General features: G+C 40.8%; 1 protein-coding gene across 1 annotated transcript in view; it reads right to left on the bottom strand.

Moving 5' to 3' along the window:
• Positions 1 to 228: 228 nt before the first annotated feature.
• Positions 229 to 26,255, bottom strand: part of arl5a (ADP-ribosylation factor-like 5A) — a 76,998-nt gene continuing 50,971 nt past the window's right edge. The window contains exons 3-6 of the mRNA XM_072470721.1: positions 18,275 to 18,422; positions 15,314 to 15,397; positions 8,908 to 9,059; positions 229 to 8,669 (exon numbers count right to left, since the gene is read on the bottom strand). Coding sequence (XP_072326822.1) covers positions 8,621 to 8,669; positions 8,908 to 9,059; positions 15,314 to 15,397; positions 18,275 to 18,422 — 433 coding nt within the window. The 3' untranslated portion in view covers positions 229 to 8,620. The remainder of the gene's footprint in view (positions 8,670 to 8,907; positions 9,060 to 15,313; positions 15,398 to 18,274; positions 18,423 to 26,255) is intronic.

Below are 26,255 nucleotides of genomic sequence, written 5' to 3'. Positions count from 1 at the left end.
CCTTAAACTATTTTTGTCTCAGTTCCACTTTTTGATTGCTGGCTTATGGCGTCTGTTAGAAAGTGTGCATGTCTGACGGCTGAATTGGATTTAGCTACAATGCCCCCTGCCAGCTCTTAGATTGCTGACATTCTTGCCACAAAGTCAACTGCATTGTTGTCACGTCACATAGGGAAAACGCCCCTCATAAAACACAAAAAATACTTGTGGATAGGAAAGTGAATAGAATTAGATAAACATCGCGAATAGTTTATTTATTTGAAAACAAAACCTTGCCATTTCAAAAGAATTCTGCTCCATTCAAATGAGTCAGAAGCAATGTCCCGTGTTTTTCATGCTCAAATAAGACTCATTTACTGCATTCTGACATTGTTTCACTTTATTTACAATTTTTGTTTGCTAGTACAAACTTCCATCTGCTTTAGAGCAAACAACTTGTGCCAGAAGTTAAATTAAAATTTTGCCCGTTACAGCTTTAACACTTACTGCAGGAGCAGAGAGGCAGACAAAAGCAAATGGGATGCAGTTGATAATCTTAAAAGAGAAACAGATCATCCAAGTGATCAAAACAAGTAACAGTAAGGACTCGTGCTCCAACACTAGAAGCAGCTTGTATTCCCCCATTTTGTTGAATTCCCATGAGGGATGTGTCTTGGTGGAGCACACTTGTACAACATATAGCTAACTAGCATCAAATAGCCAGTCCTCCAGGCACAAGGTTTGGGAGGGTTCAATGGTTTAAAAAAAAAAGATGCACCACAACCAGAGAAAACTGAAAGCTGGCGAACTCACTGTACCAAAGTGCATGCTACATTACAAACTGTCCCTGACAATTTCTTTACCCCAATATAAGCAATCTTCAATAAAGCACAGGAGATACATGGAAGACATTAAAAAAAAAATCTTTGCAACATTGAAAGCTTTTCAGCTACATGATTAGACACATGGGACCCTTGCATCATACATGTACACATTATTTGAAAAGGGCATTTCTGATCATCTACAGAAAATTGTTTAAACCTGTAAATGATGGTATCACAAACCTCATCAAGCAATGGGTTGGATAGAATTTATAAAAACGAAATACTGGCATAGAAAATATGCAACTGATCTTCAGATTCAGATGACCCCAGAACCACATGGAACCCAGGTGTTTTGTAGAAGCAATAGGCAGCAAATTGCTTTGATTTTTCGAACACATGCCCAGTTAACTGCTATTTTATAATTAAAAACAGAAAATGTTGCAAATATTCAGTAGGTCAGACGGTATCTGCGGAAAGAGGAAGACATGACGTTTCAGGTCGCTGGTCTGTTCTCAGAATCTATAATCGTGCTGCCACATCAAGCACTATAAATGAAGAACGTCATAAACACAGTTTCTGCAGTATTGGCTATCATTGGAAGAGCTTAACCTAGCTGTAAGTTGGCTTTAAGTTTTGTTTTATCCAAGCTGGTTTTAAAATATGAATATGTACAATAGGTCTACAAGATTAGGAGGGGCATGGATAGCGGATGGACAAGCACTCTTTCCACGAGGAGTCACCAGGGGGTATAGGTATCTGTGGGGCAAAGTTTAGAGATGTGCGAGGCAGGCTTTTTTACACAGCGGGTGGTGAGTGCCTAGAACACGCTGCCAGGGGAGGTTGTGGAAACAAATACATTAACAGCATTCAAAAGGCACCTCGACAAATACATGAATAGCATGGGTATAGAGGGATACAGCTAGGAAGTGCTGAGGGGTTTGGCCACTGGTGGTATCATGACCAGTACAGGCTTGGAGGGCCAAAGGGCCTGTTCCTGTGCTGTATTGCTCTTTGTATGTGGTAGGGATGGTGAAAGGAAGATTAAACAGAGTTGGCAATTGGCTCAACCTCGCGTGACCGTTTTTAAACACACGCAATGTGGGCTCGTTATTCCGCTTTGTAAAGTGTGCTTGATCTAGTCACGCCATTCCAGAGAGAATTTTTTTTAATGTACAAAATTCACCAGCTTCAGTTGCCTTAAGTTGACAATTGAGGCCGAAAATCTCAAATCATTTAAAAGGTAGCTGTAACCTGCAAGGCTACAGACCAGGTGCTGGAAAATGGGATTAACGTGAGCGGCTAGTTTCTATTTTCTCTTTTTTGGCCAGCACAGGCATGTTGGACTGAATGGTCTCTTTCTGCACCATAACATTCTGTGGTTCTATGGTCCAAACATCAAGCTCAGGTGGATGTAGCTAACTTGAGGCTAAAAATTGCAGGTGCATAGAGCAAGGTGCAAATGCAATTGATGCACTTCATGATGCAAAGGAAAATGCATGCCAATTCCAAATTGAACTTGAGATTAATTCTGAAAATAAAAAAATTGATAAACACTTGTGCACAATTTCCAAATGAACTTTTAAAGTAGCTATCAAGTTATTTGTCCATTCAGATAAGTCCCCAATACAACGTCCTATGTTCCTGAAATGTCAGTTGTTTCAATGAGAAAACTCTATCTACGTTCACTATATTAATATTGAGCAGAAGTAAAATGTCAGATATTAGTTTATTCTATAATTTTCCAAATACATCTTCATACCCGTTTCAATTGAGTTGCCTGAGTCAGTGATAGGTTCCATATTCTCAGGCTACATGATTAGACACATGGGACATGCACCTGCAATTTTTAGCCATTTGAGGGCATTTCAGTGAAATACTGAAGGAGTACCACCTTTCAGAAAAACCACATCTATTGAGGCCACATCAAGTTCCAAAACATCAGAGTTGTTTTTGGTCGAGTTCAGCTGAATCCAGGGACCTTATCTGGTGATTCAATGAACATATCTGGTGATCCAATGACAAAATGCAGGTAAATCCTGACCAACATTTCTACCTCAACACTCCCAGCGCCCACACCCCTGCCCGTCACCAAAAATAGTAACCATTTGCTTTGTACAAATCTGCTTGTTGTAAGTGACATTTTAAAAATTAAACAAGCTGGGGCAGCTAGGGAAAATGGTTAAACACAACGGAATCTAATATTTCTTTAGCACGCATTAAAAAAGGTGATTTGCATAGCTTGATTAAATCTGTTTTTGTTCACACATCAAAATATTGCCTGTTTGATGATGGTTCCGGCCATTTTTTAGTGGCTTCAGGTTCCAAACTCTGCAAGTATCTGAGCTGAAAACATAAGCTATCAAGACTTGCAGGAAAATGTTACCAGCAACCCAAATCAAGAATAATGACCCTTTGCTTAATTAAGATCTGGCTATAGTCTCCATCAGGGTTTTTCAAACTCACAATTGTGACCCACAATTTGTCGTGACGCTTCCAATTGCAGAAGCGCCCAATGGTCGCTTTTAGGTTGGGAATGCCACCCGCACCTGCCAGCATCCGCAGCATTTTGCCTTGCTCCATCTGATGGGCGCACAGGTTATCCAATGGGTGATCAGTTTTCCTAACGTCACATCTGATGCCCCATTGTACGCTGACCAGCAGGATGAGGTGGGGCCGGTACTTTCGGCGGTGGGACTGTTGGAGCTCGGGGCCTGTGAAGGACACGGAGAGCAGTCGCGTGAAGTTTGTGAGAGGGGTGAGAATGAGGGGTCACGATGCTGGCAGTCAGCACCAGTTCACTGGCTTCCACAAGTGTACTTCAATGCCTACGCCACCACAAGGTGGAGAAAGTATGTGATAGCCACATAAACAGGAATTGCATTTATTTGTTTGTTCTTCAAACTGAGGTCCAAGGAAAAGGCACCAGCAGTAATCACAGTGAAGAAATGACTTGTGGTTCTCCTCTGGGGCAGGGCAAGTGGTATTTATGGACCAGCATGTGAAATCGGTGCGAATATTTGAAATCTCTGCAATCGTGTCACTATAATTGTGTATTAGAAGTTCACAAATGAAACTCATGGGACGGGGCAGCATGGTGACACAGTGGTTAGTACTGCGTCATACGGCACTGAGGACCCGGGTCGCTGTTTGTGTGGAGTTTGCACATTCTCCCCGTGTGTGCATGGCTTTGCCCCCCCACAACCCAAAGATGTGCAAATTAGGTGGATTGGCCACACTAAATTGCCCCTTAATTGGAAAAAAAAGGAATTGGGTACTCTAAATTTATTTTTTTTAATTCATGGGACACCATATTACTTTTTAAAAAAAGAATGCCGCATGCATACCCCTTTAGGCAAATCCGGAGTGCATAGGCATATACCCCTTCAGGCAAATCCGGCAGTGCATAGGCCCGGTGCCCAGCGTGGCAGACTATCAGTTTCTGATGTCAGCACTCTGTCCCCATACCGTCTCTTCCTGATGTCAGTGTGTTGTCCCAGGACCAAATTTCTTTTTAAAAACAGCAGAGTATTCCCACCAGAAGTGGTGGCAGAGAGCAGGTCACGCACTCGGCAAGTGCACTAACGTCACGTGATCAGTGCTTTGGCCGCCAAATCACGGAGGATAGATTCTACATTTTGTAGCTGCCAGAGCAACAGGAGTATGTGAAGAACTGAAGATAGACCAATCTGGCATAAGGAAGAGAGGGCCAGAAACACAAACAGGCCAGGATCTCTCAACTGAATCTACTGGAGAGGGTTTCTCAGGAAAGTCCACGGCTGGACAAAGCAGTGCTGGTGTGAGCTCCAGGACATCTGATAAACAATCCATGACAAAGAAACTGATATTGGGAACAAAGCAGTATAAAGATGATTTTTTTTGAGGTCTGGCTTTATTAATTGTGCCAAAGCAAATCAGGATGCAAAGCCCTTCTAGGTTATGTGCAGGGAAGTACTGGTAAATGAAATATAAAACCGTCAAAATTTCAAAGGCATTTGAAGACTAAGCATGGCAAGTTTGAGGACAAACCTCTTGATTTTCTTCAAAGGATGCAGTGAGAACTTAAGTCATCAGCTGAAGCCCTTAGCAGAAATGTAACATTGAATGACAAAGCAAGTGAGGTCGTGAGGACCAAGCAGGCTCACATTTCACATTAAAGATAAGCAAAAAAAGCCAGTCGCAAAGTTCGGGCAGTGTGGGTCGCGAAAGTCGGCCGGCATGGGTTGCCAAGGTCTGCCAGTTGGTAAAAATGGGTCCGGGGCAAAAAAGTTTGAAAAGACTAGTCTGCATTTAACTTAGATCTGACATGAATCACTGCTTTGTCAACTAGATATACCAGTAAAGCATGATTTGTTTAAGTGATACGACATTAAATAGCTTGTACAATGCAAGGCATTTTATTATAATCTTGCATATGGAATTTCTTTCCAATCTATTTAACATTATTACTGATTTCATCGAAAATAATTTCAATGAAATAGAACCACCTTTCTGTGAATGCTGCATTATTCAAAGCCCTTAATGATCTTTACAGGGCTGTTTGACATTTGTTGAAAGTATTCTCAAAATGCAATGCACATATATAAGGGAACAAACCTTCTCTAATTTGTTTACCTGACACAGTTGGGGGCACACCAAGTCAGAAGTTTAAACCATTTGAAATCCCTACATCTTACATTATCTCGATCCAAGATGAACAAACATTTTTTAAAAATATTTAAAAACAGTGTCAGCATCAGATTGCAAATTACAGACCTCATACCGCCCTCAGTTGGGTGAGGTTTCGGGAGAATTTTCCCAGAGGGTAATGAGGATGTGGAACATAGGAATGGTTGAATAGTATAGATAGTGGTTTCTACACTATAGATGGAATTAAGGGGAGGCTCGATAAGCATGCACGGACTCGAAATGCCAAATGGCCTCCACCTTTCCTGAAACCGTTCTGATTCTATAACCGTCAAGAGAAAATGTGAAACCAACATATTATTTTTTTTAAAGTAAGTATTCAATAAGGAAGTTGAGGGTTTAACCGAATATTTCACTATGAGGCACAACATAAATAAACAAGCCCAAAATGATAGTACCTCAAATACGTATTTGGTTTCTGAGAGACGTTGTGGGAAAAGGATATCCATTTGAAAACATTTGTACTTCTACAGAGAATGCGTCAATATCCTCCAGACTGTCAAACCTCAAAGTACAAATCCTCCAACAAAAAAAATCAGTGTTGACAAACATGATGAACATATCAGATTGGGCTGGCACGATTCCAGCAGAAGGCTGAGATCTGAATAAACTTGATATTTTGATCGCTTTCCAAAGTAAAACAGAGCACCATATAAACAAGTCCCCAGCCTCGACAGCACGAGATACAAGATCAGTTGGTAATTTCTGTAGCTCGGTTGATCAAACATGGAATCTGGCTTGACTGTAATTTTAAAATCAATCAAGAAACAGTGAACATTTTATGAAATTAAAATGTGAATACAAACAAAGAGTTCCAGAATCTCAATACAACAACACATTCAGTTTGCAAATTTGTCCGGAGGCTACCAAGATTAGATCGGAGCTCCTCATAAGCCTCATGCCCGTGAAAGCTGCCGAGTTGTCATAACTGATTCAATAGTGTCCATTAGGAAAGGGAGCCTGCCACTCCAACCCAGTCTGGTCTACACACATCACAGGCTGTCTCCAGTTCCAAGGGGAAAAGAGTGTTGGTTACTGCATATTGTCTCGTCAGTGTTGCCCACCATTCAAGACCAAAAAAAAAATCAAACTTAAACGCAGTGAACATTTTTGTGAACTGAATTACTTCTAATTGTTGCCAGAATACAGATATCCAATGTGTAATATTAGCTTATTTTTTCACGCCATTGGTGAAATTTTTACTGTTACATAAAACAAATTATAGCACATTGAGGTTAGTGAAGTCCAGTTTTACTCATGATACAAGTTTCTTTTATGAATTCAAATTTACAATATACATAATTGATTTCATGAACTGTATTGCAGCAAAAAATTAAAAAGTCAGTTTCATTTGAATTGGAATCATTATTCCGTAAACCATTAATCAGTAATGTACTGGTAGCAAAGAAATTGATCATTTTACATTTAGTGTCTTCATACCGATCTAGGACATTTTGCATCTCATGAATTGTGGACTAAACACTTGTGGGGAAGAATAAATAAACCTTTAATTCAACCATTTACTTAAAAAATGTGGTTAGTGCTCTTTCCATATTCATGTTTCTTCTGGTGCTAAAACCTGAAGATTTGCACAAGTTTAAAAAAAAATAATGCAGTACATATGCAACCATGCAAGTGGGTGCTCGTTACAGATCAGCTTCCTGGAGGTTCATCACAGAAAGAAACATAAATGTACTGTATCAATGAGGAGAGCCACCACATATATATATATATATATATATATCAGATATGATATTTTTCATTTGAAGTTTAATGCAAGTTCTTCTGTTCAGTAACTATGCATCACAGTATTCCCACTTTCTGACCCCACCTATCAAAGATTTTGTAATTTAGGGTCTCAGGCTTCGGTACAGAATAAAGCCTGGCGCAAGCTTCTGTCCATATTGTCCACAAGTCCCAATTTCTAATGGCAGTGAACTTTAAGTTTGATATAACACACTGTTGGTTGATACTAGTCTGACATGGCAAAATTTTAACTGAATAATTCTCCACACTAATCCCAGTTAACGTGGTGCTGTAATATTGCAAAGTAATTTTTAAAATCACAGTACAAACAACTTTTGTTGGGGATTCAAATAATGCTGTATGAAGACATATTAAAACATTACTTTCATTTTGCTCATGTTTGACAATGTAGTTATAGCCCAAATCTTCAAAATAGGTACAAAGCCAATCAGCCAAAAAGTTTGAATTAAATATTTTAAAAGTTGAATTTGTAGTGAAATTACAGCAGAATGAGATCAGGAAGTCAGCAGTGCATCTTTGAACTTTGCTGGATCAATCAAAGTCTCACTGTGCTAAACTGTCAAACATTCAGAGTGAAGAAGCTCTGCAATTATTTAAAAATTTTCCAAATGGTCCATGAATTTACTCATGATATAACTCATGAAATAATTTGTGGAGAAATAGTGTTAAGGTAAAGAAACAATTTAAAGTACTTGTACTCCCACCTCCCAGCACAAAGTTGGTGATATTTCAGTGGCTTCAGTATCAATCTGCCTTGTGTCATGCAACTCACTCCCAAAAGCATTCCTTTGTAAATTACAGAAAATTATATAAAACATTTTGCCTGTTGTTCACTCTAAAATCAAAGAACAATCGCTAGAATATTCGAGTTTCTTCATAGCACAGCGATGTCAGACAAAACCAGATCATAACAGCAACAAGTAGCTCAGCCAGAACTTGGGATTTTCAGCCATGAGCAGCATAAGTGTTCCATTGAGATCATAGCTTCTTTTATTTAACAGAGAAAGTGTCAAGCAATTCGTATGATAATGTTGGAATACAAATTAACTTCCCCCTCCGAATACTTACCAAATACTATAAAATCCTACCCTGAGCAGAATGTGCTGGTTCCAAACAAAAACGTCAATTAATCACAGCCATCTTTAAAAGAAAAGCTACAAATGATCAATTGAATTTGGAGTCTTGAACTCAATCTTGATCCTTAAGGAAAGTCTTTCCAAACTTGTACTTGAAGCAAGTGTGAAGGTCGTAAACTTTATTCAGTCCGAAAAATAAATACCAATAAATCCAGCAAGCATGGAGCTGTAACCGCTGGAAGAGATATACAGTTTAGATATTAATGGTCCGTGCATCCTGATCCATGGAGGTCATCTGACCTTAAGCCTTGACGTCATCCATTCTAATCCCTGACATAACCTGCAAAGGCAGAAAGAGCACTTACTACAAATACTGTTCAATATCATGCATATTTATATTCAAATAAATTCTAAGAGGTCAGTCTCACACACACAACTTTGAACAAAAAGGCTTTGAACTTGAGAGCAGTGGTGAGCATCACTAAAAGAAATGTCCAACTCCAGACTGCCAAATTGATTTATCTCATTATATATGTCCAAATAAAACAACTCTAAATGGTAAAATTCTAACCACTCACCCTTCTCCTGTCAGAGCACAGCAAGCTTGAATATGCCATTGATGATCTTTAATCGAGGTCAATTTAAGGTATTGAGAGATTTCAGCTACAGTCATGCATTCTTTAACATCTTGTTTGTTGGCAAAGATCAGCAGTCCGGCTTTCTTCAGATCCTGAATTGTAAAATACAGAATATTGTTATTGCTCTGGGAAAACAGTATCTATTTTACTTCTTCACATGAAATGGATTTTAAAACTTCAATTTTTAATAAGACTTTTAAAACTCTGAAGCAAAATTCCTCAAAACTTTGGGACAAGAAATGCTTATCACACGAAAACCAATTTTGGAGAAATAGCAGCGGTTCACTGATGAGCAGTTTCAAGGTGTCAGCATGGTGTAAAGGAGGAAAGAATAGAATTTCATTCTCTAGGCGCTGAATACTGATCATACAACTTCTGTTCACGTGTGAAAAATTGCAGGTGGAAGATGGCAATAAAATATTTGTTAACTAGGACCAGTCTCAAAGAGAACACTTTTGCCCTAATATCAGGTCCAAGTCATATTAAATACCAAATAATGGCCAAATGTTTTGTGTAATCCATAAGAAACGTAAAAGACTGAAAGGCGATTGAGTTTTGTCAGTATGATTTCTATCGTAAAAGATGTCAACGACTGACTACTGCTAAAATATTCCAACTGCAACACAGCTCAGATTTTGCACAGTACACGCAAGATTTTGAGGATAACCATTTTAAAATTTTGCATGGAATATGTTTAATAGCTGTGGGGAATCTATTATGCTGATAACATATGTCTGCAAGATGGTTCTCTGCATGTTCATCCAAGTACACATGCAGTGTCCCACTTCATGTAAAAAGTATTGCAATATGCCGAAGATTCACGAGATTAAATAACCAAGATTACTTGGTTATTTACCTAACCCCTTGTCTCGGACAGGAATATCCAAGCACTTTGAAATGCAGCCAGTTTTTAACATAAAAGTTGAGTTGCACTGTGAATGTATATAAAAGCTTGAGGCCACATCTGGAATCTGGTAGATAGTTTTATGCGCTGCACTATAGGAAGGGTGTTGAAGCACAAGTTTACTTGGACACTGCTGGGTATGCAGAAATACAAAAGAAAAAGTGGGGTTTGTCCAAGAACAGATGGGAAATTAGGATCAGAGGAAGGAGTGCATAAAATTATGAAAGGACAGGCGAATGAGTAGACAGAAGCAGATATTTCCAGTGACTGATGATTCTAAAACAAGGAACACACAGAAGATTAAATGTTAAAGTGATTTATGACAGAGGAGATTTTAAAAAAACACAGAGGGCTGCGAGGCTGTGGAATGCACAATCCGAGTTAGCTTTTGAAAGAGACACGGCAACATTTAAGAATAGATGAGGTAGACGGTTTAAGCAAAGAGGAATAAAGTGGTGAGAATGACAGCTCAGATGGAGATTGAACAGCAACACAAACTATTCTGGCCAAAGAGCCTGTCTCCGTGGTAATTCTAGGTAGGTTAACATGACAACCATTTTCCATGCATCAAGGCCCACCAGAACAGCAAAGTTCTTAATGAAGCGTTTCGGTACTCTTCATTAAAGGGAGGGATGGTCATTGTTACAGCGGAAGGTACCGACCGTAATGCTCCACAACACATTGCGAACAAACCAGGTCAGTAATCTCTACGCAGCCTTGCTTCATGTCTGTGATCCAAAAGAGCGAACTTCTGAACAAGCAGCACTTCTCCTTATGCACTCAAAATGCTCGGGTAATTTATGTGCTCAATACCGCAATCTTATGACTCAGAGGTAAGAATGTTGTCAACTCAGCCCAGCTGACAGCAAATAGCCTTTTGAGCACTGCACTCAATTCAAACAGATGTAAATTCCATCAAAGACTGAGTGCTGCTTTTATGAGTTAGGAAAACAGCTGCAGGCGGTTGTTAGGATTTTTGACTTTCAAATAATTCTACTAAATAAAATCAGGCTTCACTGAGTCAACAAAGATCTGAATCAACAAAGATCAACTTTGCCAATAACAATCAGATCAACGAGTAGTGGGCCCAAGGCATCCTTCTGAAATTCAGAAATAAAAATCAGCTTCATTCCCCTTCTTGATGGAAAGCCAAATTTCTTTCGTCAGAAGATTTTGAGGAACAATTGGCCCAGTACTTATTTCAACTAAACCTTTCTCCCATTTTGAACAACCCCGACCAAAACAGAAATTTAAAAATATTCAGGTTTGTGACCTAGAAAACTTGTTTTCAGAAGACTGACGCTTTGCTTGCCATGTGGTTCACAATGACCTAAAACAAAAATTGATCATTTTTGAACTTTTGAGGTTCAATTCTTCACGATTATCCTGAACTGTTTATGCATGCATGCATAAATTTAAAAATGAGCAGAGATTCTGTCAAAATTATCCCCGTGCTATCTCTGTAACTTCACAAGTCCAGCAGAAACTCTGTTGACATAATGTCCATTAATTTCCATCACAGTTCTGGGAAATTATGGTGGCAGAGTGGGAGCAAATGAGAAAACTCTTAGCGCCTATATCACAGCTTACTAATCTTTAAAATGTCACAGAGGCACATGTATTTGCAGGAGTTATTCAACCAGATATAGTATATATTTGAAGGTCATGCAGAGTGGGCAGGAAGATGAAGATGAGATCAGCCATGATCATATTGAATGGTGGAACAGGCTCGAGGAGCTGAATTGCCCACTCCTGTTCTTAGTTCTTCCAACAGATGTGCGAGGCAAGTTTATTTACACAGAGGGTGATAAATATATGGAACGTGCTGCCTGGGGAGGTGGTGGGAGCAGGTACAATAGCGGCACTTAAGGGGCATCTAGATAAATATATGAATATGGTGGGAATGGAAGGATAGCGACTCTGTAAATGCATACGGTTTTAGTTTAGGCAGGTACCATGGTGGTGCAGGCCTGGAGGGCAGAAGGGCCTGTTTCTGTGCTGTATTGTTCTTTGTCCTTTGAATGCAATACATTAAAGAGAGCTGAGGTGTCATGCAGTCAAATTAATAAAATCTGTGCTAGGATGCAGTTTCACTCTAAAATGTGCAGGGACCAAATAAAAAAAAGTAACTCAACACTAAGTACAAATGTCAAATAGGGCTCAAAACGGCATCAGGCTCATTCCTTCCTGAATTCTTCATTCTTCGACCGCCTCATCCCTCCCTCAGAACAAAACTGTAGACCAAGCCTTATTTGTGACTTTGAACCTTCAGGGGAATATATTAAAACGTAACACTATTTATAAGTGTTAAAATTAGACTTATTTGATGCCAACTCCTATTTAAGACCAGAGTGAGCTCACTGCATATGTTAAGATCCAGATAATCTAGATCAGAGCAAAACATTATGTACACTTCAATCACAATTAGTAATTACAACATTTAATATTTCGCTTCATCTATTAGTCATAATGTTTTATAATAATTGCTCCTCCTGGCAAAATAATTGAATTACCCGATGATTTGACTTAAGCAACACTGGAACTCGGTATTAAAAAAAAAGAATAATAATTTGAAATAATCAGCATCGTCAGCTAAGAACATTAACTGGGGTGAAGAGCTTGCAGATACAAATCCAGCTTCAGGATTTCATAGAATCATTCAGCCCATCGAGTCTGCACCAGCCCTTGGAAAGCGCACGCTACCCAAGCCCATACCCCCACCCTATCTCCGTAACGCCACCTAACCTTTTCGGACCACTAAGGGCAATTTAGCATGGCCAATCAACCTAACCTGCACATCTTTGGACTGTGGGAGGAAACCGGAGCACCCGGAGGAATCCCACACAGACACGGGGAGGACGTGCAGACTCTGCACAGCCAGTGACCCAAGCCGAGAATCGAACCTGGGACCCTGGACCTGTGAAGCAACTGTGCTAACCACTGTGCTACCGTGCTGCACATTGTCAAAACAAAACAGTGACAACTCATCTTGAGTACTCATCATTTGAGTACCTGGTTGTTCTGAACGTACTCAGGGAATGCTGCATTGTTGAAGGTGAAATCTTTCAAAATGAGAGATTAATCGGAGTTGATCAGATGAATGTTAAAAAAAAAAGTCCAATAGCATAACTTCACAATGAATTGGTAGCTTTCCTAGAACCCTGGCAAACATTCCTCTCTCAATTGGTCATTCATCTCAGATGCTCTTTGCGAAATCTTGCTGTGTATAAATTGACAACTGTGTTTACCTATATAACTGTGAGTAAACAACCAATATAACTCACTGTACATGAAGCACCTTGGGACACACTGAGGGAGTAATACGCGGTAGCATAGTGGTTAGCACTATGGCTTCACATATGGGTCCCAGGTTCGATTCCCGGCTTGTGCAGGGTCTGCACGTTCTCCCCGTGTCTGCGTGGGTTTCCTCCAGGTGCACCAGTTTCCTCCCACAAGTCCTGAAAGACGTGCTATTAGGTAATTTGGACATTCTGAATTCTCCCTCAGTGTACCCGAACAGGCGCCAGAATGTGGCGATTAGGGGCTTTTCACAGTAACTTCATTGCAGTGTTAATGAAAACCTACTTGTGACAATAAAGATTACTACATTTATTATTTATAAAGTAAAATCTGGAAGAATTTACTGTTCATAATCACTGTAAAGATAATCAATTAAGTAAAACAAACTACAACTTTGAAGTAAGTTAATTTGCTGCATTATCCATTTTATTAAAAAATCAGGTGATCCCAACATTACCCCAAAAAACTTTGTTTTTGATCTGTAGTCCTGCACTGCAGTAGGAATCGCTTTTATATAGTTTGGTCAAATTATATTGCTTATTTGGGATGGTCAGTCTTCAAAGAAAATTTGTCTGCTCCTTCTGACCAATAAATCATTTCCATTCTGACACGGAACATACTTTCAATGGGATAATCAGAAAAATATCCCTTTTATGCAATCTCAATTTTTGCACTGATGACATTCTATTTTTGGTAATTATCATTTTGACCTACACTCCCCATCTCCTAACTCTCAAACAATTCTTTCCTGCTCTTCACACTGACCACCTCTTCTTTCTGCCATCTTATCTCACATATGAAGCAGCTTTTATCATTCTTATGAGAAACAATGACGCTTTTACATTCTGTAATGTAGCAAGATCTCAGAGTGCTACCATACGTCTATTCACCATCTATAGCCTGCTCGGCTTATCCATCCTCACCATCACTTTCCACCCAAACTCATTTTAAAATTTCCTTGTCGACTTCTCCCCCGCACCGGTCTGACACTCATGGCGAACACCTCCACTACCCAATCTCTTCAGAACTGCCCTTCTGGGGTTCTTGACTGGATGGAAACCCGGTCTTGAAAATGGATTTTGAGCATGAAATTAGCCAAGATTCTCTCTTGCGAGTAAAAGTGAAAAGATAACCCAAGGACATTAGTAAATGTGCATAGAATATCCAATGTGGCAGATGACCCTGTTTGGGCCAAAAATAAAATTGTAAATTGCAAAGCAGTTGAGATGAAAGCTAAGTAGTTTGAGTAACTTGATCAGCTTCTGTCAGTTCATGGCTGGTAGCTCTGGGGGAAAATACTGAGTAATTTGCTTGCTGTTCTGTGCTGCTTATTAATTTTTCACTGCTAATCATAAACTGAATCAAGCTGCCTTGGATTCATTTGCATTTGGTCAATTAGATATTTCATAATTTAACGGCAAGGCCTCATTTCAACCACTCAAATTTTGCATGTGTGACATTCAGCATGAGAAACTGAGGGCACGTTCCCATGTAACACTTTCTGGCGTGACACAATGGATGCCTGCTGAGTGCAAGAATTAGAGATATATAACTACAAATCTATTTTTAAAATTTTGGACAACATTTAAAAGGGAGCAGGAAAAAAAATGCTTTGGTAGAATGAAAAAAAGCATTACATTTTCCATCTAAGTTTTAAATTTGGGCAAATTTCATTCAAGAAAAAAATCACTTTAGAACTCCTTGATGAAGACGGTATTACTGACACGGAGTAAAGGTATTTATGAAATCCATTCTAATTATGTCCTTAATGCCCAAGTGTGGATCAGTTCCAAACCTTGTTGCTTTCAGAGAAAAAAACAAATCCGTCACTCAGTAATTACGTGGCGATCGAATGATGTAAATACATTTTAGTGTTTGCATCCCTTTAATTTAAGAAAACGTCCATTTTCTTTAGTGGTATTAAAACTTTTTAAATTATGTATCAACTGTTTTTAGCATGGATGCATAGAAATAGCAATCCTAAAAAGATTCTTTAAGTATACCATCTTTGTACAAGAGCAAGTCTATATGATAGGGGAGTAAAGGCTAATTTACCAATTTAATTGTTGTTCATTTCCAAGTAATCTGCAATTCAGAAGAAGCATAAAATACGTGAATAATCTGAACAATCAAAATGCTTACCTCATGTGCCAACATTTTGTAGAGCTCATCTCTGGTTATAGCTATCCTCTCCCTGTCCATACTGTCTACAACCACGATCACAAACTGAAACACACACATTAAAAGCTAAAACGGATGTAATGATTTTGTTTAACAATATAATTACAGCTAGTTATAAAACAAATGGTAGAACCCAGTTTATGTCAGACTCTTACAATTATATGAATCTAGCAAGAGGCTTCTCATGTCCCCACGGGCTGACTATGCCGGATGGGTGCAATGTTTAGTTGCCCAAATCAGTTGCAAAGTCTCCCAAATCAAGCGAGTGGGCCAATCCACTGAAACTGATACATGAAGCATGAACCATATTGAAGTTCATGCCTTATTAGCATAGGATGGGTGAACTGTTAGCACCACTCACACATGCATTAACAACATGGACAACCCTAATTTTCCTCTCTGGGGCTTAGCCGGTGGTTACATGTTAAAGGAAGAGTGTCATTAAAAATTGGACAGGAAATCAATTTTCTTGATCCAAGATGGGTCAGCCTCGTGTTTAGTCACTTTCCCACTTGGAGTTAAAATAGCCACCAATCTTTTAGGATGAAACAAGATGGCGGTCTTGGACATTTTAGAGTGAGAATTTAAACAACCCGAAATTGAGTCATTTATTCCCCACATCACTTGTTTGGGTAAGACGACTGGACATGTCAATATTGGTGAGAAGGATACTGTAATAAATAGCGAGGGTTTCAGATTCTTGGAAAATTGGTAGAAATGCTGGAGCTAAGGATGCTCTAGAGCTAGGATAGCTTCATGTGAATTAGATTGCTACAGATAATGATAATGGCATATTCTTCACAGGTGGAGATCTTGGAAAGGCTGGTCTCTGCGGTAGCTGGCACGGTAGCATAGTGGTTAGCACAGGTGCTTCACAGCTCCAGGGTCCCAGGCTCGATTCCCGGCTGGGTTACTGTCCGTGCAGAGTCTGCACGTTCTCCCCGTATCTGCGAGGGTTTCCTCCGGGTGCTCCGGTTTCCTCCCACAGTCCAAAGATGTGCGGGTTAGGTGGATTGGTCATGCGAAATTGCCCTTAGTGTCCAAAATATGTTAAGTGGGGGTTACTGGGTTACGAGGATAGGGGAGATATTTTGGCTTCAGGAGGGTGCTCTTTGTCAGGGCCGGTGCAGACGCGATGGGCCAAATGGCCTTCTTCTGCACTATAAATTCTATGATTCTATGATATTGGTGACCGAAGGGACCAATTCTTGATCTGCAGGATCTGAGGCATTCGTGGCACAGGAACTCCTAGTTTGCAGAAGGTTCGGAAATTACTACTAATGTCTTTTCAGAAAGGGTTAATAAGGCAAGTGGGGGACAATTTTTTATTTCTTTTTATAAATTTAGAGTACTCAATTATTTTTTTCCAATTAAGGGGCAATTTAGCAGGGCCAATCTACCTACCCTGCACATCTTTGGATTGTGGGGGTGAAACCCACGCAGACACGGGGAGAATGTGCAAACTCCACGCGGACAGTGACCCAGGGCCCGGATTCGAGCCTGGATTCGAACCCGGATCCTCAGCACCGTAGGCAGCAGTGCTAACCACTGTGCCACCATGCCGCCCCGGTGGGGGATAATTTAAGCCAATAAGGTAGAGAAAGGTTCAAAGTGAACAGAAATAGGAAGAGGAAAAATAAACTGATAAGAGGTAGTTAAAGCACAGAAAACTGATGTCAATGGTTCAGAGCAGGGGCTGGTAGGTTTTGGAATATACAGATTTGACCATCTGTAGAAATTATAAAATAAACCACCAAAGAAAATGGATGTCTCTAGTTCTATGATTGATAATAGGAGTCTTGGAAATAATGTAGTCTTGGAAATAATGTAGGAGATCTCAAGATCCTTGCTGGACAGGCAATGTTTGGTACTGCGGAGATCCAGTTCGATCTCAACCCTTCCATCAGGCAGAAGGTACAGAAGTCTGAAGACCCGCACATCCAGGCATAGGAACAGCTTCTTCCCCACATCAGCAAGACTCAACGACTCCCCCTCGGACTGATCTGTTCCCTGTAAGAACACTATTCACGACGCCCTATGCTGCTCTTGCTCATGTATTTGCTTTGTTTGGCCCCTTGTTCCGCACTGTAACCAATTACGGTTTGTCGATGGACCATTTGTCAATGTTCTCTGTTGATTATTCTTTTTGTCTACTATGTACGTACTGTGTACGTTCCCTCGGCCGCAGAAAAATACTTTTCACTGTACTTCGGTACATGTGACAATAAATCAAATAAAAATAAATCATGATGTGGATAAACAAAGACATGTAAAAACAGTGTGTGGGACAGTGGGTGTGGACTTGTGCATGAAAGAGTCACTGATTAGAATGGAGGTGGACTTATAAGGCATCCACTGCAGGTAACAATAAAATCTTGAGGATAAGTCGAAGGCAAAAGCAGAAAAGAAACGTGGCTACATACACTAACTATAGGCTACGAAGCCAGGAGGAGAAACAGACAAAGAACTTTGTACAAATATAGGAGGTGCATGTATAGGATCAGACTCTGTTGTTATGGGTTAAATTAACTATAGATGGAAAACATGATTCCAGGTTCAACTTTAGATTATTGCACTGAATAATAGTCAGTGGATAACACAAACAGGTAAGCAATTGGGCCTGATATTAAATGATCACAGAAAATGCAACAGCAGGTCAGAATCAAAACACTGGTAATAATCCAGTAGATTTTAAAGTTAGAGCCATTATAGAATAAAGGATGAATACAATATAAATATAATTTAGAAAGGCAAATTTTAAGGGGATAAGAGTAAAGCTCAGGATACTGGCACATTATTACAATTGAAAAGAATGGAAGAAAAATGTATTATCTATAGAAACACTGAACATCTGAATATGGGAAAATTACACCCGTTTTGCCGGAGGGATTTTTGTGTAAAGAGCTTCAAGTTGAATTTTACCTCTGTATTGGTATAGTAGGTGTTCCATGATGAGCGCAGTGATTCCTGACCTCCAATATCCCACATCAGGAAATGTGTGTTATTTACCACTATCTCCTCTACATTACTGCCAATTGTAGGAGATGTGTGTACAACTTCATTCATGGAGCTGGAAAGAAAGAGGTAAAATCATAGACACTTGATGAGATTTTTTACAAGTCCCAGGCTAATATGAGAATTTTGAAAAGAACTGAGTGATTTTAATTTTTAACCTATAAGACGGCATAAAATTGACAGCTATAAAACATAAATGTTATTACATCAGCAAGCTTTTAGGAACACAGCTCAGTGCGCTTGTCATTACCAACAGAACATACTAAAGCAGATTGTATCACAGCCTTATTATGAGGATGAGTATATTGATAGAAATGAGAACTTGCCACCATCAGTTAAGATCTATTGCAGTCTGTTGCTCTCAAGTTATTGCAGCATTCCACTTTCACACTAAATTTTTTATAATCCATTTGAAAATTAATCTTTTTCTCATTCCAAAGTAAAAAGTACCTGCCAGTTTGGGTTTAACCTCAGGCAGATCGGTGATCCTTACTTGCAAATATTTCTGAGAGTCCTTCTCTCACCTTCCTCTGTGGTACAGGACTCAAGATAATTGGAGATTTTGGAGGGTGGTGGGACCAGAAAGTACATTGGCAAAGCTGATCCACATGAAACTTTTCGTTAAAATAACTTGTACGGTTAAGAAATTAATGTGTTGTACTGAAAAAAATGTAACAAGTTGCAGGTTATTTCTTATACCAGCTGCTCCCTTTTAACTAAATTGTTGGAGTCCTTCCTTTTGATTTTCCTTTGTTCCCATTTCTTTTTATTATTTTTGGTCCGTGGACTCAATGTGTCTTTCAGCAGTGGACTTCAACGGAGGCAGCCTGCTAGTGAGGACAGTGTGCTCCAGAATTTGTTTTTTCGGAGAGGGGAAAATAGACTCGGCGGCGCCGCGCGAATCTTAGAAACCAGCTTTGGAGGAAGTTGGTTCGATTGGCTGGCTGACAACCTGTGGGTTGGCCAGGGACAGAGTTCTGCCTGACAATAATCAGTGATTGGTTCCTGCATGATGCTTCTGGGAGTGGTGGGCAGAATTTATTAGACCTCAAAAGAAAAAGGATCTCTCTCTCTGTCCTGCTGCTGAAGTAAAGAACGCTGTATTGTATTGAAACCAGCGAGCATCTGGCACGTCTATACTCTATATTTGAAATGATCTTGAATCTACAGAGAAAGTAGACAGCCTCGCCAGAGAAAACCATCTTCAACCCTAAAAGGAAGAAGTATCAAAATGAAAGCTTGAACTCCTGAGAGACTTTAACTGGAAGCCACTTTAGTGCAGAGATTCTTTATTCTCGTATGTTATCATTACTTTTCTCACTCTCTGTCACTCTTTCCCTCTGTGTTGTGTGGGTGTGTGAGAGTTGGAAAAGGGGGGATTGGGGAGGAAGTATTAGGTAGACATTTTGTCAGTTAAATTATATCACTTAAATAACAAAAGGTTATTTGTGTTAAATTTACAATCTGGTGACTGCAGTTTATTGGGCTCAGCCAATGTCTTCAGGTATTTTAAAAGAATGTCTAAATTCACCTGTGTTGCGTCTCTCTGGGGCAATTGAGGCTGGAATTGATCGCGCACTAGCGCAGGGGTTATAACAATTAATGGTTCACAGTCTGCTGAGTATGAGGATGTAACTTAACTAGCAACTGCTGTTATATTGTGAACATAATTCACTTGGATTTTAAAAAAGCATACAATAAAGTTTGATTCACCAGCCTGTGAAGATTAAAATTCTTGGAATTTATTCTAAATTAAGAGAGTGAGACAGATACTGGCTTGGCGTCAGGCTGAAATAGAAAAATCTAGAACTACAACATGGAACAGGCCTTCAGCAAGTCCTAATCGCATGTGTCTGCAGTGTTCCCCATGCTGTTTTATCCCCCTTTCCTTCAACCATCTTTCTAACTTATTAAGTGTTTCAATCACCAACTCCAGTAGTGTGGGGACTTCCGGTGGCGACATGTAGGTGGAGATCGCACGTAGGGAGGTTCCCGCTACAGCTTTCGTTTTTTGGCCCTTTTCACCCAGTTTTGGGGGGAAATTTATATGAACGTCCTCCAGTAAGGTTGTGCTAATTAGAGGATGTCAAAAGCCCAATGGAAGAATACGGGTCGAAAGGGAACGAGCGCTCCTCTGCCTGAGAGCTCGAGTTCCATGCAGAGTGCAATGGGAGGAAAGATGGTGGGGTTGCGCCTATTACAGTAGACAGGTTGGCCAAGATGATGGCGGTGGAGTTCGAGCGGCAGTCTGCCATGCATTTTGAGCGGCATGGGAAGAAAATGATGGGAACGTTCAAACAGTTGGTGGACGAGATGATGGCCCCGATAAAGGAGGCTCTGGAAAGACTGTGGTGCGGGAGCAAGGAGAGGTGTTGAAGGGGGTGGACGTGGCACAGCGACCAGCCTGGAGCTGCGGAATGTGGAGAAGAGCAATAAAGGACTGAGAGCCAAGGTGGAGGACATGCAGAACAGATCGCGGCGGCAGAAACGGGGATTGCGGGATTGCCTGAGGGGTTAGTGGTTAGCACTATTGCTTCACAGCGCCAGGGTCCCAGGTTCGATTCCTAGCTTGGGTCACTGTCTGTGCGGAGTCTGCACGTTCTCCTGGTGTCTGTGTAGGTTTCCTCCGGGTGCTCTGGTTTCTTCCCACAAGTCTCGAAAGTTATTAGGTGAATTGAACATTCTGAATTCTCCCTTTGTGTACCCGGACAGGCGCCGGAGGGTGGCGACGAGGGGATTTTCACAGTAACTTCATTGCAGTGTTAATGTAAGCATACTTGCGACAATAATAAAGATTATTATCGAGGGTCGGAGACTTATGGAGTACTTCTCGGAGATGTTTGCGAAGGTGTTGGGGGAGGAGGAAGACACCTCCTTTTTTGAGCTGGACAGGGCTCATTGGTCTCCACAGCCAAAGCCAAAGACGAATGAGCCGCCGAGAGCTGTGATAGTCTGTTTTCACATCTTTGAGAAGGTGCTGAGATGTGCCAAGCTGAATCGAGAAATGAGGTGGGAAGGCAGTGTTATTCGTATATACCAAGACGTCACGATGGAGCTGACAAGATGCCGGATGGTCTTTAACAAGGCGAAGACAGCGTTTTATAAAAGTGATGTGCGGTTTGGGGTGGTCTACCTGGCTAAGTTGAGAATTACACATAACTCAAAGGACTATTACTTTGAGGCAGCGGAGTGTTGCTCTTTTTAGCCTTAGTTTATTAGCTCTGATTACGTCACCTTTGCTCACGAGTCGCCAGGTATCTTTCTGATACCGCCACGTGGTTCAAGTTCAAGTTATGATTAATAAGTCAGCACACCGCTTAGTAAGATTGAAATCAATGGTCATTTATTATATACAACAAGTAATGTTTATACAATAATCCTACTATCTATATAATAAACCTATCACTACTGGCCAATACTTAGCTTTAGGAAGAGCCCACCAGATCAGGGAAACAAATGGCTTATCCAATCGTATCTGGCCCGCGGGATACAAAAGGCTGATACAGGTCGATGGCTAGGAGTCTTTATCGGATAGCGATCGCTGGATTCAAACTTACAGTTGCCGGTTGCTGTTCTTGCGAAGGGCTCGAGCAGGCGAAGAAGGGAGAGAGAGCGATCTGAACTTGGCCCCTCACTTTATAGGGCCCAGGGGCTTCCAGCCTCTCGGGGCGGCCCTTGACCCCGAGTCCCAAGTGATTGGACTTGTCCCCAATCACTGGGTTCGATACGTCCAATTGCGGGGCGATTCCCCGATCGGGGGGTGGTCGTTCACCTGCCTTTGTTTCGGCCACTGCAGGCGCCGACAGGTCTGGCCCGGTATTCAATTGCTAATATGTTGCAATTGTTCCTGGGGATAGCCGATTAAACTGCAGATGTCTGGGTTGATGGGTTGTTGATAGTCCTGAGTACAACTGCAAATGTCTGGGTTGATGGGCTGTTAATACCCTGAGTATCGATCTGGGCCGACTTCCCCAGAGCCGAATATGAGATTCTGACTGCAGCTGTCTGTTTGTGTCTTGTTACCTGCTTTTCCCATCAGCCTTTCCTGTTAGCCATTTTAAGTCGGGTTTTGGCCACATTAATCGGGACGCAGCCATTTTACGTGGCTACAGGAGACATTCATGAGGACTGAAGGTTTGAGACTCAATGGAGTTTAGACTTTGATTTCTTTTTTTGTTGCTGTTGGGAGGGGACAGTTTGTGGATGTTGGGATAAGGTGTTGTGGTTTCTTTCCCCATTTTGTTTGGGGTTTTTCATGTGGGATTGGTTAGAAGGGCTGGATGGAGGGGGAGTTCTGTTAGCTTTTGTACAAGGCATATGGGGGAGGGGGTTCTGATGGGGGCCACCTCTCTAGCAAACGTATGTTGGCTAGTGAATGGGAACGAGTGGGGGGGTGGAGAGAGAGAGAGGAGCCATGGGACAGGATTCGTTGGCCCTGGGAGGTGTGAATCAATGGGAGGATGGGTGTATCAGAGAGAAGTGGTTGGGGAGTTTGAGAAGCGGTGGCGGGGAGGGGGTAAAGAAGGGTAAGCTGGTTCATATATCATAGAATGTACAGTGCAGAAGTTGGCCATTCAGCCTATTGAGTCTACACCGGCCCTTGAAAGATCACCATACTTCAGCCCACTCCTGCACCTGTAACCCAGCAACCCCACCTATCCTTTGGACACTATTGGCAATTTAGCATGAACAATCCAACTAGCCTGCACATCTTTGGACTGTGGGAGGAAACCAGAGCACCTGGAGGAAACCCACAGACACCAGGAGAACATGCAGACTCCACACAGACAGTTACCCAAGCCGGGAATCAAACCCAGGTCCCTGTGAAACACCAGTGCTAATCACTGTGCTACCATTGAAGGTGACTAGAGACAGGGCCTGGTGCTGCTCGTGGGTAGGGCAGGGGGCTGTGGCCATGACTGAGGTGAGACACCCCCAGAAAAATGGTAACGTGGAACCTGCAGGGGTTGGATGGACCGGTGAAGTGAGCGAGAGTTTTCTTGCACTTGAAGAGCTTGAGAGCAAAAGTGGTGCGGTTGCAGGAGACCCATTTGAGGGTGAAGGACCAGGTTAGGCTTTGGGAAGGTTGTGAGAGTCAGGTGTTCCACACGAGCTTTGGTAGCAGGGTCTGGGGTGTAGGGATATTAGTGGATAAGAGAGTTAGATTTCAGGTGGAGAAGGTGGTGGCAGATTAGGGGCAAACACGTTGTGACGGGTGCTTTGGAGGGGAGGTTGGTGGTGTTTGTTAGCGTGTATGCCCCGAATTGGGACGATGTAGGTTTTATGAAGAGGATCGAGGCTGCCATACCAGGTCTATTCACTGTTATTGAAAATATGGAAAGATGTGCATTTGAAACATGGAAGCCTGGCAATATCTGGTCTGAGAGAAACATGAGAGGATACAGGGAAAGATCCCACAAAGGGTTAACAGCAGCTGCCAGGGAAGGATTGTAAAATGCAGATATCCTTGGTCAAGCAGGCTTGGCAAGCAAGACAATCAGGATTTTGAATGAAGCCAAAAACAATGGCTCACACCTTCATTGAAATTAACTATCTTAGTTAGCAGCTGGAAAAACGGAGGAAGTTCAGTTGAATTTGGTGAGCATTCTAGGTGTGACAATTTGCTAACACCAGGTAAATTAAAGAAAACTGGAGACTATCAGTCTACAACAAACATAATTCAAAGCCAAAATCAAAGTCAAAATTATGAGCTGAGGACACAATTGGAAAATAAAACTATAGAAAAGATAGGAATTAAAAGCAACACCTCTTGAAGTCAAAGCATTTTGAACATCACAAAGGAAACAATGTAATCAGATCTATGAGATGAAGTCATGTCAAAATGAATACTTAGTTGGATTAGAAGGTTTAGATCAAAGATACTTTTTACAATCAAAGTGAAAAAGTTACTTTCAATAAAGTTATAAAAACTAGACAACTGTTCGAAAAATATATAAACCCGAAGAAAGGGAACAGCAGCAAGAACCAGAACTCAGAGAGAGGCGGAGAAGCAGAGTCAGATTACAGTCAGCTCAGCCATGGGAAAGAGACAGGGCATAGCAGCCGAGCAAAAACATGGCGCCCAATGTTTTAATTAAAACCCTGTTAATTACGCCTAGCGGGGTTGCTTTATTTTCTACATGGCACCCTACGTGTTAACACTGTGTTAATTACGCCCAGCCAGTTGTTTTGCTTTCTCCATGGCATCCAGCGTGGAGCCTAGAATATTAGAAGTTTCTAGGTAAAGCGAGGCTAGAATATTGCAAGTTTCTAGTTGAGCAGAATGGGGGCTAGAGTGGGGGCTAGAATATTAGAAGTTTCTAGTTCCCAAGAAACGGTTGGAATATTAGAAGTTTCTAACCGGCTCAAAGGCTAGAATATTAGAAGTTTCTGGTCTGTGTGTGAGTCAGACTTTACCTGCCGAGTTTAGTCTGGAAAGTCATGTGTGATTGACTTTTGTAAGGATATTCTGTGGATCGAGGGGACATAAAACTCAGGTTGGGTATGAAAATCAGCAGCCTAGAAGATGCTGACCCTGAGAAAAAGTCTTCAAGACATCTTGGTGACAGCACTAAAAATCTTCCATCCATTACTGGTAAAAAGAGGTCAGAAAAGAAATCCTTAGAGTAAGGCACATTGTGAGGTTAAATCCTAGAGAAATGGGGGACGTCTAGAATCTTTAGAGACCAATAACCAATCGACCCTTAACTAAAACAGGAAGATAGTGCCTTAGTTAGCCTTGGATGGGGCCCAGAAAGGGTACTCATCCTTAATTTCAGATTGCAACTGAAAGGGACAACCAGAAACAGAACTTAGAATTCCGAAAAATGGCAATTAGAATAGTCCTCTTGCTCTGAAACATGGTCAAGAGAGTTGAAGCAATGAAACAAGAATGGAAGAAATTAACAGAGGAAAAAAACTCCTGCATAAGTGAAACTTTATCAGCATGGAGGGGGTCTCGATTTTTGTTAAAAGTAACTAAAACCCCACTGAATAGAGGTCAAAGATCTGAGTGGATGAATGAGTGTGTGTATGTTTAATAAGGATTTGTAAATTTCCTTTGGTGTTTGTATTTTTTTTTAAATGTTGTAGTTTGCAAGACCGAGTTTGACATCAATTGGAAGTTATAAATGGCAGGTAGGAATGTGATAAGTATTATGAGGTGGCAAATCAGTATGTTCAGAGCTAAATTGGTCTCAGAATAAACCGATAAAGAGTTTGTACTGGGCAGCAGTCAGCTGCTTGCAGGCTTTGAAACTGAGCGTTCAAATTGACACTGCATAGCTCCACAGGGTCCTAGTGCCCGACAATCACAAGCATGTCAGTAGCAAAAAACATAATGATGTTTAGAATGTTAAATACATGAAAGAAGGAGCTTTGGAGAATAAAGACATTGGATAAAAAGTTAGATTAAGAGAATTACTTGCAGTATAAGGAAATGAGAATCTGATAGCAGGGAAAGATTTGATAAAAGTAGATGCAAGTAAAATTAAGATATTAAAACTAATTGATAATATAGAGGAAGTTTGGGTAAAGCTACCAATTAAAACTGCAGGGAAAATAATCAGTGAAGCTGCAAAATGTCAAGACAAGATTTTTTAGAATCTGGATAAACATACAGTTTAATTAGAGAAGCATGGTGTCTGGAGCAAAAGAAATTGTATCACAATTAAAACACATGACCCAATTGGTGGGAAGACAGTGAATTAAAACCGTTAGCAGCATTGATAGGACAGATGATGAAGTTAAAATGTCATGTTTGGAAATTACCTTTCATAAAGATCCGGTCGTAATCAAAATAAAACAATTAAGTAAATGCAGTAGCAATATCAGGAATGTATCAGGGTAAGGTTTTGACTCGATTGGATTACCGAGTGAGCAAAAGAGG

The sequence above is a fragment of the Scyliorhinus torazame genome, chromosome 2 (assembly GCF_047496885.1).
Source record: "Scyliorhinus torazame isolate Kashiwa2021f chromosome 2, sScyTor2.1, whole genome shotgun sequence".
NCBI classification, from domain to species: Eukaryota; Metazoa; Chordata; class Chondrichthyes; order Carcharhiniformes; family Scyliorhinidae; genus Scyliorhinus; species Scyliorhinus torazame.
Note: the sequence above shows the minus strand (reverse complement) of the source record. Positions and strands in the feature narration are given on the sequence as shown.